Source organism: Amblyomma maculatum, chromosome 2, assembly GCF_055883805.1.
Source record: "Amblyomma maculatum isolate TAMU_Amacu chromosome 2, ASM5588380v1, whole genome shotgun sequence".
In the NCBI taxonomy this organism is placed as follows: Eukaryota; Metazoa; Arthropoda; class Arachnida; order Ixodida; family Ixodidae; genus Amblyomma; species Amblyomma maculatum.
Window position 1 is genome coordinate 191,034,327 of NC_139345.1, and position 19,334 is coordinate 191,053,660.

General features: G+C 50.5%; 1 protein-coding gene across 1 annotated transcript in view; it reads left to right on the top strand.

Annotated features, from left to right (window-relative positions):
• LOC146200768 (uncharacterized) overlaps positions 1-13,991 on the top strand; it is a 225,915-nt gene extending 211,924 nt beyond the window's left edge. The window contains exon 2 of the mRNA XM_084592424.1: positions 13,801-13,991. Coding sequence (XP_084448550.1) covers positions 13,801-13,991 — 191 coding nt within the window. The remainder of the gene's footprint in view (positions 1-13,800) is intronic.
• Positions 13,992-19,334: the final 5,343 nt, after the last annotated feature.

Consider the following 19,334-nt stretch of genomic DNA (forward strand, 5'->3'; position numbering starts at 1 on the left):
TGATTTCACTATTAATTGTGACTTTTTTTTGAACTCCCCTGTCTGGGTTGAGGCTTACTTTTGCAAAGATTACCCTGCCCGTCTCGGTCGTGCTTAGTCTCTCTAATTGGGAGACTCGCACTGCCTCCGCCAATTCTGCCCACGTGTTATGCACCCCGAGTTCGAGCAGTCGTTCGCTCGAGGTACCCATGGGCAGTCCTAGCGCCTTCTTAACGCATCTTCGAATCAGGCAGTCTAACTTCTCTTTTTCGCCGGCCTTGATGTCCAGGTAGGGCGTGGCGTAACTGATTCTGCTTATTACGTATGCCTGGATTAGTTTTATTAAATTTCTCTCCTTGAGGCCTCTTCCTTTAGTGGCGACCCTCCTCAAGAGCCCGAGGGTTTGCATCGCGTAACTTTCTAATTTTTTCAGGACCTCTCCGTTGTGACCGTGGGATTGAATGACCATCCCCAAAATCCTGATCTGATCTACTTTTGGCACCGGTTTGCCCTCCACCTGAATATGAAACTCCCCGCTATTCTTGCAGCGGAGTTACTTTGGGTTATAAACGAACATCTCAGATTTATGCGGGGAGCACGAAAGTCCCCTTTTAGCCACGTAATCGACAATGATGTCGGTCGCTGCTTGCAGGCGTTCCTCCGTACTCGCATCGCTCCCCTGGTTAATCCAGAGGTTAATATCGTCCGCATACATGCTAAAATTTAGCCTCTTGATTTGGTTAAGTTTACCCGGGAGGCCTCTCATTGCCACGTTGAATAGAAAAGACGACAGCACTGAGCCCTGCGGTGTGCCTTTGCTTCCTAACTCTATCGTAGGAGATTCTAAATTTTGAAATATCATGCAGGCTTTTCTGCCCGATAAGAAGTCTTTTATGTAGTTGTACGTTCTCTCCCCTACTCCGAGCACTTCGAGCCCTTCGAGAATAGCCTCGTGCGTGACATTGTCGAAGGCCTTGGTGAGGTCTAGGCCCAGGATCACTTTGGCGTCTCTCGATTGCGAGTCTATGATATCATGCTTTAGTCGGAGCATTACGTCCTGCATGCACAAGTGTGGTCGGAAACCGACCATTTCATGCGGCCACAGGTTGTTTTGCTCCATGAAGCAGGTTAATCTCGTCTGTATTACGTGCTCCAGCAACTTCCCTACGCATGAGGTTAGGGAAATTGGTCTCAAATTTTCCAATTGCGGGGGTTTTCCCGGTTTGGGTATTAGTATTATGTTTGCCGTTTTCCACTGATCTGGCAACTGGCTCGTTTCCCAAACTTTTCCAATGAATTCCGTTAGTAGACTAACAGAGTCATCGTCTAGATTCCTTAGCATTTTATTGATGATCCCATCGGGGCCCGGAGCTGATTTAGTTTTTAGTCTTACAATTTCCGCCCTTACCTCTGCCTCCGTGATGGGGGCGTCAAGAGCCTCATTGGGCGTGCCACCGTAGCTCGGGAGTGGGGAACGCTGGTTGTCTGCAACGTACGTTTTCACTAACTTATTCATAAACGCCGCATCGTCACCTTCAAAGGTGTGCCTGACTTTTGCCAATCTTATTCCCGATTGAGTTTTTGAATTTGTTGGGTCCAGCAGATGCCGGAGCATGCCCCACGTTTTGGAGAGATTCATGCCTCCCTCCATTTCGTCGCATCTGCTGAGCAAGTTTTGTTCGCACAATTTGATCGCGTAGCTTTCAATTTCCTTGTTATGCCTCGCGATTCGTCTTCTAAGATTCTTGTTCCACTTTTGTTTCTTCAGCCTGCGTTCCATGCTTTGTTTAGCGTCCCACATGTGGAGCAGTCGGCTATCTGCTATACCAGGAGCGTCGTCTCCTACCAGCGTCTTTGTCGCCTCACCAACGTGGTGTTTGAGTGCCTCCGTCCATTCCTCAATGTTCTCAATTCGTTCTAATTGCGCGGTTGCCCTGATTTCTCTAAATTGATCCCATTCTGTAACGGCCGGTTGGCACGCCCTGTCCGTCTTGACACCCTCTTTGAGGACCGAAACGATAATGAAATGGTCACTGCCAAAATTTTGCTCAGAATTTTGCCAGTCTAAACCCTGTAAGTTTTTTGAAAATGTCAGGTCTGGGGATGTGTCCGCACATACGCTGTTACCCGTCCTCGTTGGATGATCGGGATCCGTATGTAGGGTGAGACCTAGCTCGTGCGTGTCCTCCCATAGCTGCCTACCTTTGGTGTCCTGTAAAGCATAGCCCCATTCTTGATGTCTGGCGTTAAAGTCACCAACAATCAGCAAGGGATTATTCCCGGCCGCCTTGATGGCTTTGCGCATAAGGGCCCTAAATCTAATTTTATTTTGCTTGGGTGAGCTATAAAGGTTAAGAAGGAATAGACTGGGATTCTTCTTTCGTCCCGTTAATATCTCGAGAAATACGTTCTCGATATCTCTCGAATTCAAATCGTGTTCTATCACCGCTACATTGCGCTTGACAAAGGTCGCCACCGTCGATTTCACGCCTCTATCGCTGTTGAACACCTGGTATCCCATTAGTTTGGCTCCCTTCCCTGTTTCCTGAAGGGCGATTGCGAGGGGGGTCTCAGTTATGAGTGGAAGGTATTGCTGCAGTAGCGCTCTCTTGCGCTGGAAGCCGCGACAGTTCCACTGCCAAATTTGGTTTTCATTTACGCGCCTGGCCATTTTGCAGCTGGGTTAGCGTTTGCTCGACATTCTGCTGCCACGTGTCGACGGCTACGAGTTCAATTCGAACTCTTTGCACTTCCCCTGCAAGTGCCTGTACCTGGCTCTGAATTTGGTTCATGAATTGGGTCATTTGGCTCATGAATGAATTCAATTTTTCGTCAAGCCTATTTTCGAGGGCTTGGAACGGGTCGGTTTCATTAATTTTGCGCTTCACCGGGGGCGGGCGAGACGCCTCAGTCGCCATTTGCTCATCCCCTTTCGCCGGTGCGCCGCTTGTGGCGGGGCGACTGGCTGAGCAGGTGGCAGCTGCTTCGCGGGAGTGGGAGGCCCTTGCTTTTCCGCATGCTGTTTCGAATTTTGATTTTGCGTTAGCTTTTTAATCACCCCCTTAAGCTCCTCAATTTCTTTTTTAAGAATTTCGACTTCCTCGCCTTTCTTATCTTTCCTAGGTTTAGCCTGGGAGGCCCCGCTGTTGAAGCTTACATTTTTCTGGTCTCCGCTGGCGTTCCGCTTGGTCAATGGGTTGGCCGCGTCCCTCGAACTCGACCGTCTCCTGGACCCAGACCTGGAGCGTCCCATGGAGCGAGAACTGGAACGCCCTCGCTGCTGCGGTGGCGTCTCGTTAGCGGTGGATTCCAACCTTGGGAAGGAGTCTTCTCTAACGCGGAAGTCTCCTCCTCCTTCTTGCTTGGCTTTCGGTCGCCCTCTGTTGTCGTCGTGCGCTGGCTTATCCTTGACTTTTCGCTCCCATTGCTTCTTCTTCACCTCGTACGGAGTCCTGAGCATTTCCTTACATTTTCGGTCACCAAGCAGGTGGCCCTTGCCGCATAGCTGGCATTTTGTCTCGCATTGGTGACCTTGCGGTGGCCTCTCCATTCCGCAGCTTCTGCACTTGAGGTTGCTCGGGTCCGGACAGACGTCCTCCCTGTGACCGAGTCTTCCGCAGGCATTGCAAACCTCATATTTTTTGCGGTAAAGTTGACACCGCTGCGCCATCGGAGTCAGGCGAACCCATCGTTCAGGCAACCCATCGTGGTACTTCTCTCTCTTCAAAGAGAATTAGTACAGTTCTGGAATTTTTGCCTAGTCTCCGCACACCCAAAACTGGCGGGTTGCCGTGGATTCTCAGCCTCTCCATGATGATCTCGTCAGTATAAGTAAGTGGCACGTCATGTACCACGCCCTTGCCGCAATCTTCCGGCGTTGCCACGTAGGCAGTCAATTCAATCTTCTCCCCCTCGAACACGAGGTGGGTTAGGCTCGCGTAGCGTCTCTTCCTTTCGGCGCTTGTAGTTGCCACGAGGATCGAGTGCTGCTTAATATTCGTCGAGATGACGTCCTCCCCGGCCTCGCCTGGGTGGATACCAGCTGCCACGATTATTGCGTCAGCCAAGATTGCGTTACCAAACTTGAGCAGACGCACGAGGCCGCCACGTGGCCTCAAAATGATTTTCTCGGCGCCATCGGGTAGGCGAGTATGCTGCTTTTCCACCGATTTCGCAGCCATTTTTCTTCCAGCATTCTTCTCAGCAGCTCGCTGCTTCTCAACTTGTTGCACGGTCTTCTCGAGCGGCACATATTTCTTCTTCTTGGTGGTATACCATTGGCCAGGCACTTGAAATTCCTCCGGATCTACCGGCGTTCCTTCGACAATTTCCATTTTTTTAAGCTTTAGTCAGCTTCACGAGGCTAGGGGTGGGTCCCCGACGGGGCCGCCGCGATCCCAGGGCGCCGCGAGACGCTAGGCCACGTTAGGCCTAGCTTCAGCACGTAGTCCACCGAACAAAGTCCTAAAAAATCGGAAACAAAGTCCCACCTCGGAAAAACTGGTATTCCTGTGGTCCTCTTGATGCGTTCCGTCGATTCGACACAAAATTCAAAAACGCCGAGCCGATGAATTGGCCAAAATAACCGAAATTGGCGGAGCCCATGAAAGGCACGTCCGCTCCTCGACCACCTGGACACCAATCTCCAGCGCAGAAGAAATGTAGCGGAAACGTACTTCGCTACTCGTGTAACTGCGACTTCTGTAACATGCTCATAATTACCGATATACACCGCAGTATAACGTTCTACGGCACGTTTCTAAGGCAACACCGCGTTCACTAGAAGCGCTTTTGTACCGTTTTCAAGCATCGAACTCGTGGCTGAGTGGTAGCGTCTCCGTCTCACACTCCGGAGACCCTGGTTCGATTCCCACCCAGCCCATCTTGGAAGTTGCTTTATATTTATGAAGTGCTTGCCGGGATTTATCGCTCACAGCCAACGCCACCGACGACACCGGCTTTTCTGCGACACGAGCTCCTTAACGCTACCGCGTTAAAAATGCACGGGCCTGCTACTGGCTCTGTAGCTGAGCCACCTCAGCTTCCTCGTGCGGACAGAAGCGAAAATAGAGAAGAAAAAAAACGAGTGAGAGAAAGACGCGCGCCGCAACAATGGCCGTCGTCCACTATCACCGAAGCGGTGGCGGGTGCAATGACGGCCTACAACAGATACAAATTCGATGGCTGGCTAGTCCCCGCCGCGATGCGGCGTTGGCCCACCGTCCCAACCCCGTAGGGCTAGGAACTGCCACCAGGACCTGCTCTCCTCCCTAAAGTAAACACACGGGATTCTATATATATATATATATATATATATATATTGTTGAGACTAGGCGATGACGATGTGAACAGTGATTGAGCGAAGAAGAAGACAGTGGAGACAGGATAAAGCAGGGCGTTCCAAGGAGCGGCCGTGTTTCTGCTTGTTCTCCTTCACAATGGCGCACACGACCAATTTCGGGCCCGATCCGGACCTTCACGACCCGCCGCTCCTCCTTCGAAGCGGCCGGGCAGTCACACGGCCGGCTCACTCGGCGCCTGGAACCCCTATTCCACGCGAGAACGGCGTCCATGTCTCCTCGGCGGATTCGGCTCTGGTGGCCCTCCTTCCCGAAGAGTTCTCCACCCTCCGGGAGGGATCCGCCACTTTCGCCGCAGCGCTTGGCCACGTCTCGATGTCCTCTGGGTGCCCAGTACCTCCAGTACCGCTTTCGGAGTTCCGTGGCTTCTCTGATGATGCCGAAGCGTGGGTAGAACTTGTCGACGCTGCTGCCAGGCGTTCCGTCTGGTCCCCAGCCACCACGCTCGCCGTCGCGGAAGACGATCTCCTTGATGCCGCCCACGCCTGGCACCAGTATGAAGGCCGCCGCTACACCACTTGGTCGGCCTGGACCTCTGCCCTCCTAGCTGCATTTACGCCTCTGGCCAGTGCGCACGATGCCAAACTCACCATGATGAGATCGCGGCGCCAGGCTCCAGATGAAGACGTCGTCCTTTATATTTATGATGAGGTCCGTCTCTTTCAGGCCTGCAACATCGAGTGGCCCGCGTCCGCAGCCAAACAGTACATTGTCAACGGGCTTCAAAATGCCACTCACGCATCGATTATGTCCACATTGGACACTGACAGCCTCCCCATCTTTGTCTAACGAGCGGCCTCCTTGCACGACACCGCCAGTCGTCGCGGGATCCTTGCTGCCGCAGGGACATCTGCAGCGGCACCACAACAACGCCGCGGTTGATTTTCGTGCAGCAACATGGCCACAAGTACAAGGATTTTCCTCATGCTATTACCCGCCCACGTATACAATTCTAAAATCACCCTCTTTCCTTCCTGCCGGTGCATGTCGACGGCATCGAGGAGTTGACCGCACTGGTTGACACCGGCTGTCAGCGAACGGCATTGCTTCAACGTCATGCACCCGGCCCGCTGAGTCAATGGACCTCATCTCCACTGCTGGGCTTGGGGGGAAGCGCCGTTCCCGTTGGTGCAGTCGATATCTGCATCCATACTGAGACTGGCAGTAAGGTCCTGGTAGGCGTCCCGGTGTTTGCGGACTTGCCTGCTGATCTCATAATGGTGCAGACTACCTCATGTCCGGGACGTGGCTCTGTCCATCGAAAACGGTAATGTGCAGCTCCGCTCGTGCCGTACCGCCTCTAGCCTGCCCGTTGACGAGCATCCTAAAAGCGAGGTTCATCATCATCATCATCAGCCTGATTATACCCACTGCAGGGCGAAGGCCTCTCCCATATTTCTCCACTTAACCCGGTTCTGTGCTAGCTGCATCCACTTGACCCCTGCGAACTTCTTAATCTCATCCGCCCACCTAAAAGCGAGGTTAACCGCATTCAACACCAACAAAAAGCGGTGGAGTACCCAAAGAAAGCCTCTGTTTCCCGAGAGCGGATGAGTGGAACTGTGAAATGGTTTAACGTGGTAGGCGGATACGGCTTCATCAACCGAGCTGACACTGGGGAGAACATTTTTGTCCACCGCACCGCGTTACAACACTCCCGTAAACTTCGCCGCATCCGGAAAGGGCAGGAAGTTGAATGTGAAGTAATTCCAGGAGAAAAAAGGCCGCACTGCGGCCAATGCCAGTGTGCTAGATGTGAAGTCCGCGCAGAAATTTCGCGAGTTCGTTGGGAAGGTAGGAGCCCACACCTACCGGCGCACTCAGGGCAGCTGTGCACGGCCCGGTGCTTCCGGTTGAAACGATGGCAGCAGTAACAAGTATTGTGGTGAAGTTTCTTCATTTATTGTCACCACTGCGGATACCTCACGAAGTCAGTTCCAGATCAGGTAAAAGCATCGAATACTGCGCAAAGAGAACAAGTCAACAGCAAATAACTGGCATTGGAGAAACATTCAGGAGCATGACTATTATCAAGGCCTCGGCAGAACGCCCAAGTGGCAACTGCCCAAAGAGTCCCGCACAGAGAGCAACGCGTCAATCGCTGAACCAGACAATAAGCCAATTAAGGACGAACGCAGTCGTGGCCGAGTGTGATGGCCTAGGCGACGACGAAGTGAACAGTGATTGAGCGAAGAAGACAGAATACAGCAGGGCGTTCCAAGGAGCGGCCGTGTCTCTGCTTGTTCTCCTTCACAATATACATATATATACACACACACACACACAGACACATATATATATATATATATATATATATATATATATATATATATATATATATATATATATATATATATATATATATATTCCGACATAGCGAATATACGTAGCCAGGGGGCTTTTATTGTAAGCTGGGGAAACAGAGTGTAGGGCTCATCAGCTTCTGCTGGCCCCGCCGGGGTGGTGCAGTGGTAAGACGCCCGACTACTGTGCCGGAGTACCCGGGTTCTAACCCGACCTCGGCGGCTGCGTTTCGATGGAGGCGAAACGAGGAGGCGTCCATGTGCTGTGCGATGTCAGCGCACGTTAAAGATTCCCAGGTGGTCGAAATTACTCCGTAGCCCTCCACTACGGCTCCTCTTTCCACTTTCACTCCCACCTTCCTCCCTTCCCTTACGGCGCGGTTGATGTGTCCGTAGAAAACAAATGAGACAGTTACCGCGCCTTTACCTTCCTATAAATCGATCAATCAATCAGTCAACTTCTGATGCAGCCAATTTTTTTCTCTTCTTCCCTTCCGAACCTTAGCACGTTACACGTTTCACTGCCCCGCCGGGGTGGTGCAGTGGTAAGAAGCCCGTCTACTGTTCCGGAGTACCAGTGTTCGACCCCGGCCACGGCGGCTGCGTTTCTATGAAGGCGATACGAAGAGGCGTCCGTGTACTGTGCGATGTCAGCGCACGTTAAAGATCCCCAGGTGGTCGAAATTATTCCGCAGCCCTCCACTACGGCTCTTCTTTCTATTTCCACTTTCACTCCCACCTTCCTTCTTTGCCTTAGGGCACGGTGCAGGTGTCCACAGAGGCAAGTGTGACAGATACTGCGCTTTTACCTCATTATTGTTCTCTCTCTCTCTACACGTTTCTCTCCCAAACTAAGCTCGCAGGGCGATTGAGACAGGTTATCTGGGATGAAATATTTTGAGCCGAGCTACATGGAACATTGGTGTCTGGTGAGCATCGCGCGCTTTTAGTGCGGCGTGGTATGAGATAGTTCATAACTCAGACGCTCCAAGATAACAAGATACCAATATGGCAGTACAGGAGCTTCTGGAATAATCCACACTTGCGCACTGGCATGCACAGCCACACTGAATTGCCAGGTACTTAGCAGACACGCGGGTGTCGTTTGTCGTAACGTTCCTTGGAGCGATCCTGTGTTTCAGTGGTGCGGAGACGAGCAAGAGAGGCGAGCTTCTTCAGCTCGACAGAGAGTAGCTGCGAGAGAAGGATCATTGTGGAATGTTAAAGGTTCAGGAGAGTATCCAGACAGCTGCGGGGAACGCGAGCGTAGAGGAGGCAGGTGGGTGGTGTAACTTTATTGACCATAAAAATGCAGATTGGGCAGAGCCCCTCTCAAGGCCGATGGGAGGAGGGTCCTCACTTACAAATGATGTGCCAGCCCCTGAAGGGCCAGCCTTTTAGTGGCACTGGTGGCCATGAGTCGCTGATTCTGTAGCAATGAGCTCGACATGAGCTGTTCCCAGTAAGCGAGTGCTACTTCTGGGGAGGGAGGATGTGGGTATGTGGAACAGGTGAGTAGCACATGAAAAAAATTGGCCGGCTTGTCGCATAGTCGGCAGGTGGCCGAGAAAAAGTCGGGGAAGCGTCCGTGTATGACTATGGGGTATGTGAGTGTATTCGTTTGTAGCCGCCGCCAGAAAACTGATTTCACGTTGGATAGCGATGGGTGAGGAGGTGCGTATATCTGCCTATTGGAGCGATATTATTCAAGAATTCTCTGAACTTTAGCAGACACTCCCCATCGAGGAAGGCGACAGGGGGCTCTCCCGCCCGAAGAGTAAGATCTTGGGCGAGGGTGTGTGCCTCTTCGTTTTCGGTAGTCCCTCATGGACTACCGAAAACTACTACCCGGAGATGAGCATTACGTTTCTGGTTGCCGTCCAGCGCCTGAGTATGGCCCTGGCGTGCGGAGAGATGCGTCCAGAGCTAAATTTTACGATGGCTGTTTGAGAGTCAGATATAGTTTTGGTGGCGTCCGAGAAAGTGGTGGCTACAGCGATATCCGCCTCCGAGGTGCAATGATTCCTGTTGTGACGGCAGCCGTCGCTGCGAACAGGCAATATTGCGTCTTTGCGCTTAATGTTTATAGCGAAGCATCAGTGTATACAACATTGGAATGCTCTTCATAAGCCTGTGCATTGCTAAGGCCCGAACCTTCATGAATTTTTTGTTGCGTTTTGAATGCATGTGTTTTGGGCGGGTGTGTGTTTTAAAGGACGTAGAACAAAATGTAGTCAGTAGTCTCATGTTTCGCGGTATTATATGCGCACATGATAAAAGGGAGCATGTAATCCCAGTTTTGATTGTCGGAATCGATGTACATAGCCAGCGTTATGGTCAGAGTGCGATTGGTGCGTTCATTTGAGGGTGGTACGGCATTGAATTACTGAAATCACTTGCACAGAGGCGAGGAAGTTCTTCGATAACATCAGCAGTAAATTGCCGTACACAATCACTAACTAGAACTCGAGGTGGGCGGTGTCAAAGAACAAGGAACCACCGAAGAAATTTGGACACATCGAAAGCAGCGCCTCACGGCAGTGCAGCGGTCTCAGAGTATAGCATGATGTGGTCGACGCACACAGTGATCGATCGGTTACCGCTGGAAGACCATAAAAAAGGATTCAAGAGGTCAGTGCCCACTTGCTCGATAGGTGAGGTCGGTGGTGCGACAGGTTCTAGCGGCCCCGGAAGGTGTGATGTAGGGAACATGCAACGCTGGCACTGCACACGACTGGCTAGATAGCGTTGAATGGCATGACCAGTAAAATGTTTCCTGTGTCCTGTGAAGGGTCCGGTCAAAACTCAAGTGGCCAGAAGTGGCACTGTCGCGCATCGTTTCAAGAATTGGAATTCGGAGATTTTAGGCGACGACGAGAAGAAAACGCGCACCTCCGGGGTTGAAATTCCGCTTGTAAAGTAAACCAATGTGAACGCAAAAACAGGCATCCGGTGAATTACGAGCAGCTTCGAAGAGCGTTCCCAAAATCATGTCGTTGCCCTGTTCATTTCGGAAGTGGTGAAGGTCAGGGAACGGCCGTGGTGATATAGGCGCGAGGTAGTCTTCAAAGCTATCGCCATCGCAACCAGTAGTCGGGAGCGGCAAGTGCGAGAGGCAGTCAGCATCGGCGTGTTGACTGCTGCTTTTGTACATCACAGTGAAGGTGAACTGTTGGAAGCGCAAAGCCCATCGCACGATAGGGCCGCAGGGATCATGAAGGTTTACAACACGCGAACGGTAGTCGGTGACGATAGTAAAATAATGTCCATACAGATAAGAACGAAATGTTTGCCCAGCAAAAACTACTGCAAGGCACTGTTGCTCAGTCACTCAATAATTGCGTTCCGACTTGCTCAGCGAGCGACTTGTATAAGCTAGTACATGCTGTGCTCCACCATGGCGCTGTATGTGCACAGCGCCAACGCCGGCACCACTAGTGTCGGTGTGAACTTCGATTCGACATCTACTCTTCGATGTAGATGTCGAATGTTTTGAGGACGGGTTCTCGCAAGTAATATATTGTTACGGGGGTAGTTCAGCTTGCGGTTACAGAGAGCGTAGACAGGAGACAAGGCTTTCACACATGCTGATAGTCAAGTTCAATTCGGCGAAGGCTGGCATTTATATCCGGCCCCTAGCTACCACTGCATGCGTCGCGCCTTTTCTTCCTCTCGTTTTATCTTTCTTTTTCCAAAGCTCTCCAATATATTCTCAAGCCGAGAATAAACACGTTCTCATTCACCGGGCGACGCTGTCTGCGGTGGTTGCTTATTGACGCTGTGGCCAGTGGGCCATACGTGTAACAGTGGTGACGAGTACGGAACTGAAGGAAGACCCAGCACATGACAGCGGGAAAGATAGAAGCCCGGCCCCAGCAATGAGCCACAATCTACCTGAGTTCGACGATAAGAAAGATAAGTCGCGACAGTACCTCGTCAAAGTGGAAGCTTACTTTGAGGCCATCAGTGATGACAAACAGAAAAGGGCATTGCTCATAGCATCTCTAGGCACAAAGATCGTCGCTGTGTTATACTGAAAAGTTTCACCGTTAAGGCCAAATTCCCTAAACTATGAAGACGTAGTAAATACTTTAAACAGCTACTACAACCCAACGTCCCATGAAATCTCGGAGAGTTAGAAGTTCGTCAACCGGTCTCAAAAGGCGGAGGAGTTAGTGCAGGAATTTTATAATTGCCATAAGAAAAATAGCGCAAAACTGCAATTTCTCATCAATGTTGCACAGAATGATCAGAGACCGTATTGTGTGCGGCGTCAGGCCGAAGAACGTACAAAAGCAGCTGCTGGCGAAGAAAGACCTTATTTTAAAAGAAGCAGAGGCTCTCGCATTAGCTGCAGAAAGTGCGGAAGTCGATGCCCAATGCATGGCTTGCAACCCCGAAGAAGGGAAAGTAAACGGTCGTTCAACGCAGTGAGCCTAATATGAAGAAACAGACCCTTGGTGCATAGAAACAATAGCGATGTTGTGGAAACTACGGACACAAGCGAGGCTTGCTACTTTAAAAGGCGTCGGTGCTTTCATTGTGGGCAACAAGTCCCTCTGGCAAAAATGTGCCTGTCAAAAGACCGTGTTCTGAGAACAATGACAGTAAAAGCTCAAACCTTGGACGGCGAAGACAGCGATAGCAGCGCATCCCAGATTCGGTCCTTGAGTACAGCGCTGTCGCTCGTGCCACCCATTCAGCAGAACTTCGCGTGGAATGGCGTGAACTTAAAGATGGATATTGATACTTGATAGCCGGCCTGCGTGATTCCAAAAGCAATCTTTGCTTTTGCAGTGCTGGCCGCCTCTTGAGAAGGCAGGGATAAAGTTATCTTGTTACCTTGACCCATTGCCGGTACTGGGTGTCCTCAATATGGAAGTTTCTTATCAGGCTCAAAGGCCCAAGCCTTTGTGGGCGATATTTATTACAGAAGCTGAAGGACAGAGGCCGAGCTGTGCTACACCCTCAAATAGAAAGCGTGGCGTCCCAAACGGCGCGCCAACTGCATCGACACTACTGCAGCAGCACGTGCACCTGTTCTCAGAAGGTACCGGACTCATTAAAGGCCCGCCGGCACGGATACATCTGAGATGCGGAGCGATTCCAAAATTTTGCAAGGCAAGAAAGGTTCCTTTTGCTCTTCGCGAAAGTCTCGCAGGAGCTGGACAGGCTCCAAGCTGCTGGTATAATATCCTCGGTACCTTACTCGGAATGGGCTACGCCTATGGTTCCTGTCCTAAAAAGGATGGCTCAGTGCGCATCTACGGAGATTTCAAAGTCACGCTAAACTCGATGTGCGAGATCGAACAGTAGACTTTTTCGCCAGCTTAGCCGGAGGAGAGCAGTTTAGTATTTTAGACCTTCGGGACGCCTATAATCAAGCCGCGCTGGACAGCGACTCTCGCATGCTGACAGTCATTAACACATGCAAGGGGCTGTTCTGTTATAAAAGGGCATAATTTTGGCACCGCTTCAGCGCCAGCCATATTCCAACGAAAAGTAGAATCCGTCCTGCAAGGGCTGAGGGGGATGCAAGCATATTTCGATGATGTGCTGATAGCGGACAAGAAGAACAATGATTCGAATTCGCAGGCAGCCCTGCGGCGCTTCAGTGAAAGTGGCATCAAGCTGCGCACGGATAAATGTCATGTAAGCCAGGAAGCGGTACAGTACCTCGGTCACCGCATTGATGGACGCCAATTGCAGCCACTGGAAAAAAATATTGATGCAGTCAGGCTGGCACATGCACCTCAAAATGTTACTGAGTTGCGAGCCTTCCTTGGCCAAATTTCATTCTACAACACGTTCTTGCCCAACATATCCATGATACTGGTTCTTTTGTATAGGCTCTTGGCGAAAGGAGCTAAGTGGGTGTGGGGTGCGGCAGAAGAGGCATCAATTAACCGCGCAGAGTTGTTGGTGCGCGACACCTGTACTCATTTATTTTGATCCGTGGTGTGAATTGCTGTTGGAATGCGACGCTTCGCCTCATGGTATCGGCACCATACTTTTTCACTGCATACACGGTGAAAACAGACCCATTGGATTTCGCTCTAGAGAACTGAACGCTGCAGAAAGAGGGTAATCGCAGATCGAGCGGGAAGCCTTAGCCTTGGTGTACGGCGTACCGCGCTTCCGCGACTACCTCCTCGGCGGGGAGTTCACGTTGGTGACGGACCATCGGCCCTTGCTTCGCTTCCTGAAACCGGAATGCCAGACTCCCGTAATGGCCGCCGCACGGATTCAAAGATGGGCACCCCTTCTGGGGGCCTACAAATACAAGCTGCTCTGTAGGCCAGGCAAAATGATGCTAAACTCGGATGCACTAAGTGGATTGCCTGAATAGTTGCAGCAAACGGAAGCCGACCCTAAAGGAGACCCCGAATTTATCCTGGCAATCGACGAATGGGATAAGCTGGCGGTTTCCCGAAATGAGTTGCAGGAGCTCACTGCAAAATACGACGTGCTGTCCAGGACCTGCACGTGTGTCATTGAGGGTTGGCCAGCACCCGTTCGCATCGAAGGCTGGAAATGAACCATTAGTACAAAAAGTGTCTGGAGCTGTCGGTTGAGGCGAGACTATTACGGTAGGTGCATCGAGTGGTAGTGCCGAAGGAGGCAAGGGGCCGATTCCTGAACTTACTGCACGAGGCCCGCCAGGGTATCGCAACTATGAAGAAAGTTGCGAGGTCAAACTTTTGCTGCCCGGCTATCGACCAAGACATCTACCGGGTTGAGTCAGAATGTCGAAACTGTGTCCAGGCTTTACCAATGCCTACTGCGCGCCAGTCAGCTGACCTGCTATCAATGAAAGGTGGTCACGACTTGATATTGATTTCGCCGGACCAGTTAAAGAAAAAATGTTACTGATTGTTGTAGACTCGCACAATAAATTGATAAACGCTATTTCGTTCTCTCAAACCACGTCGAGCAGCACGGTAGAAGCTTTGCGTATTTTATTTAGCCAGTTTGGCCTGCCTCATACGGTAGTTTCAGACAACGGCACACCATTTACTAGTTTCGAGTTTTCTCGTTTTATAAAACGGAATGGCATAGTGCATATTCGCACGCCACCATATCATCCTCAAAGTAAGGGCTTGCAGTAATGGGCAATTAGGATGGCCTGAAGAAAATGCCTGGCGTACATCTAGCAGCCGCCCTCGCTAGGGTACTGTGCAAATACAGAAATGCTCCGTAGCAATCCGGACAGTGTTCTTCATAACTGCTTTTAAGGTATCGACTGCGCACGAGAATTGAGTCTTTTCCTCCCAGGAAACAGACCCCACAGCACGAACGATCTAAGGACGAAAATGGCTGGAGTTCCACCTCAGGAGATACCGTTTTCTTTCGGAACTACGATGTTGGTGACAAATTGACACCAGGCAAGGTGAAGTCCACTGCAGGCCCACGGCTAGCATCTGTCGAGACGGCAGGTCATCAGATGGTTCGCCGACATGTTGACCAAGTACGCAAACATTAAAGAGAAGAACCGGTTGCGTCAGAGGCCGGAACATCTGGGTTGTCACCTGGTCCAAGCCACAGCGCACCAGAGTCGGAAATTCAGGAAGACGACACAGGCCCGGAGCCCGTGCTGCGTTGGTCCACCCGTGTAAAGAAACCAGTGCTTCGTTACGGTTACTAGGGGGAAGGAATGCTGACAGTCAAGTCGGCTCTGCAAATGCTGGCATTGATATCCGGCCCCCAGCTACCGGCGCATGCGTCGCGCCTTTTTCCTTCTCTCGTTTTATCTTTCTTCTTTTCAATGCTTTCTTATATATTCTCCAAGGTAGATATACAATGATAGCGAAGGCTCCATAGACGCCCATTGGTCCAAAAAATGGCGGCTCATGGACACCGCCATATTGGGGGGCAACTACGTATGAGTGACGTTGAATGACGTCACGCATGCGTATATTTTTAGCGCGAATTTTAAAGTGGTCTTTTTATAGAACCCGCATTTTCAAGCCGGTATCTCATGAAGGTTGCCTTTCAGTGCGCACCAACCTCTACCAGTCAAATGTGCTCGAGTTCCTGCTAGTTATGGCCTTGTTAATGTGCAATTCGCAACCCAATGAAAGTGACTGGTAAAGAAGGCAGCATAGAAAGGCAGCAACACTTTCAGACGCTGGGTTACCTTGGCTGGCTAAGCATGCAATCATGCATGATTCGTCGTAGAAACCTTGGTGGAAATACTGGTGCTAGTACTTTTGAGTGCAAGGTATGATGCACAAAGCACAGGCTCAAGTGCACAGTTTGCAATACAGTGTACGGCAAGTATGGTTTTCATATTCATGGTTTATTACAGCCACCAAACAAATACAGTGACAAAGTACACCAACAAAAAATACGCGTCACAGGCAGCTCAAGCAGTAGTTTCTTTAAGCTGGCTATTCATCTCAATGGTCACAGTGCGGATAGAAAAAAGCCCTGCAGTTCCACGAACGTTGCCAGGTAGGAAATTTAAAAGCATAGACGAGTGAGACAGCTTCAATTGAGGCAAACATGACATAACATAAGTAGGCGCATCAACACGGGTCGCAGCCTTTTTGACGACAGATACGCAGACGGTTCAAAGTGCTTGGAACAAACCCGCAAGTCACGCAGCTACCATGGCGTCTTCTCCAGGCTGACGTTGTGCCAGAACTGCACCCATGCTGGGCACCTGGACGTGATGCAACGTGCACATTATTCACAATTGCACCGTAAGGAATACAGCATACACCAAACGCCAATGCGTCATTATCCCTGTCAATGCTAACTGCAGTAAAATATGCTTCCATTACATCTGAACTATGGTAGTAAATGCTCGCCCCAAGCTCTCAGCGCCCAAGAGTGCGGTTACGTACGCTCGTCCTCATGCCATGCGGGTAGCTATACTTTTCTATGGTTAAGATTGACGAGTATGAAGTGCGTTTAAAGTTATCCTAACTGTCATGCACATGCAGAATAGCAGTAACAAGACAGGCAGTAACTCCTGCTGAGTGAATTCAGTTAACGCACCCTCAAGGCCGCGCATATACACGTGGCTGAATTTCGATACTACCAGTTGCGAGGGTCAAATTGGCTTCGCGGTTTTGGAAAACTAAACAGTGTTGTGCTCAGATTTGTCAGGCAGCACAATTGGTTTTAAATTGGCCTTCCGATCAGTAGCATGCGCGTGGTTGCTCCTGAGAGCCCAGAATCAAGTTAACGCTGGTGATAGCCGGCTGCATGCAACTCACCATAAATCAGACAAATGGTGGGCCTCTTTCGCACAGCTTAGCACTTAAAGTGTGTGCCCTGTAGTGTAGTACATAAATATCCCCGAAAAAATGAAGCCACGTGCGCACGAACTGGTTACAGAAACAGAAGCGAACAGCCAAACGAAAGCATTCGGAGCATACCTAGAGCAGACGCCTTGTAGCAGACGACACTGACAAGAGCTCACCTGTGAAAGTCCAGCGGGATGCGGTGTAGCTTGACACCGACGGTACTGTCCATGCTGTCGCAATGTGCCACGGCGCATTGTTTTTTCACACGCCGCAAGCTCATCTTGAAATAAAGCGCTAAGCACTTCAAAAGAACTGCACGAAGCGTGCAAAGACGGAAAAGGACTTCGCACTGGCCGCACGTCGAAGGAAACGACAAAACCGAGAAAACTGCCGCAGCGGTGCGGCGGGGTACAAATTTTACAAAACGGTGACAGAGAAGCGACGCGTATACTTCGCAATAGGGGCATTTCGAGACCGGCGAGCTAAATATATAAGCTTAACAGGCGCGCTATTGCAGACAGCTGGCGATAAGAAACCGATTCGTGAGCTCCCGCAGCCACTGTGGCCGGGTGCCGAAACAAGGCCTGCAAAGTCAAGCTGCAAATGCACCGCACACTCATCAACAGGGGGCGTAACAAGAACGTGGCAAAAAATTAAAAATGCGGCGTGATGTTTTGCTGAAATAGTTTAGCTATTTTATAAAACGTGGCATTAAAATATTTATTTCTTTACACTGTTTTATAGCGTTTTTTTGTGCTTTTGAATTTACATACATGTAACAACACAACAGGCCTTTCCTGCAGGCACCAGCCGACACTGCTCGAACGTCGTCGTCGTATTTACCAAAACTCCCGAGATTCTGCTTTTTCCTTCTTATGCGCATATCAGTGCATGCACCGTCTAACGTAACACTACCCCGCCGGCTGAAAAGCAGCGTCCTGATGCGTACCAGCGTCCAAACCAGGGTCCGTGTAGTACGGCTTTAGGCTTGCTACATGGGCCGTCTTGGTGCGTATGTCATGCGGGATGCAAGGAAGCAATTTCTTATGTCACTGGAGTCTTTTTTTTGTACGCAAACTTGTCATAAGGCATATTATATAAACTCATGTAAATGGTTTTCCGTGAGGAACCGGAGCAGGCTCCCGCTCTTAGCGTTGTCGGTGAGCCATTTAGAAAAGTCCTCTTCCCTTGTTGTGGTTAGACCCACTTCGCGCAGAATCTGTGTCCTTGATTCCCTTGTCCCTGCACAAGTCCATAGCAGGTGGCCAACATCCACTTCTGCAGCTGGTGTGGAACACTTTGGGCATGTGGTTGGTCCGATGCCAGCTTGCGATTCCCATCGGCATTTTACCGACGGGGTAAGGGCCGCCCCAGCTCTTATCCTTCTAAGGGAAACCTCCTCCAATCTCGTTAATTTACGAGGGAGTGGGAATGTACACGGGGGAATGAGGGCACGTGTACTTTTCCTTAAAGAGGATGCTAAAATGGAAACAGTGGAGCGGGCATCGAAAGGGAGCCTGGTGGGGGGCGCATTAGTGTATGGAACTTCGTGTGTGAGGTGGTCAACGTTTCACTGCTCAGCGTTCTCAGCATTGTCTTGTGTCCAATGTATCTGGATGCTTATCTTTGATTTTTTATTGAGTGTGTGGATTTCCTGGGTAACACATAGCGTCTTCGTCACTTTCTTCAGTTGTTTTATGGCGGCTGAGTCTGTATAGATGTGGGCTTCTGGTATCGAATCTACTTTATTTATGGCCTCCATAGCATCGCGGATTGCATAGAGTTCCATCACAAGCGGGTCCGGGTATTCTAAAAATATTCTTTATGTACCTTTAGTTCGCTGTATGTTGGACTAGTAGCTGCTGTTCTACCGCCATTTTCTATAATTGATGCGTCCGTATAGGCAATGTCACTGGAGTCACTTGTCATAAAATACAGTAGGGTGCTGTATAACGGGGCAAAAGTTTTTCTGAGAGGCCAACGCGGCGAGCTGGGGTCCACAGCAGCACGAGAGAGCCGCAAGAATTCTGGCTGTTGCGATGACATGAATCATAGCGACGATTCTGAGAGTGCTGGGAGGCTGTGAGTCGGTTGCGAGCAACAACGCGGGCAGCATCAGCTCGGGCTATGACGTCACGAGCATACTGAGACTCGTGAGATGGCAGTGGCGACAGAAGGAAGCAGGCTGTCAAAAGAGAGCAGGGGTTCACGTCGGTATAGATGATAGAAGGGGGAGTAGCCGGTAGTGTCGTGACGCGACGAATTGCACGCAAATGTCACAATCGGTAGCGTTATGCCCCAGTCGCGGTGGTCATCAGAAACGTATATAGACAGCATGTCATTCAGTGTCCGGTTAAGGCGTTCGGTAAGCCCGTTCGTCTGTGGACGGTAGGCAGTCCTGAAAGAATGACGAACGTTGCACAACCGTAGGATCTCGT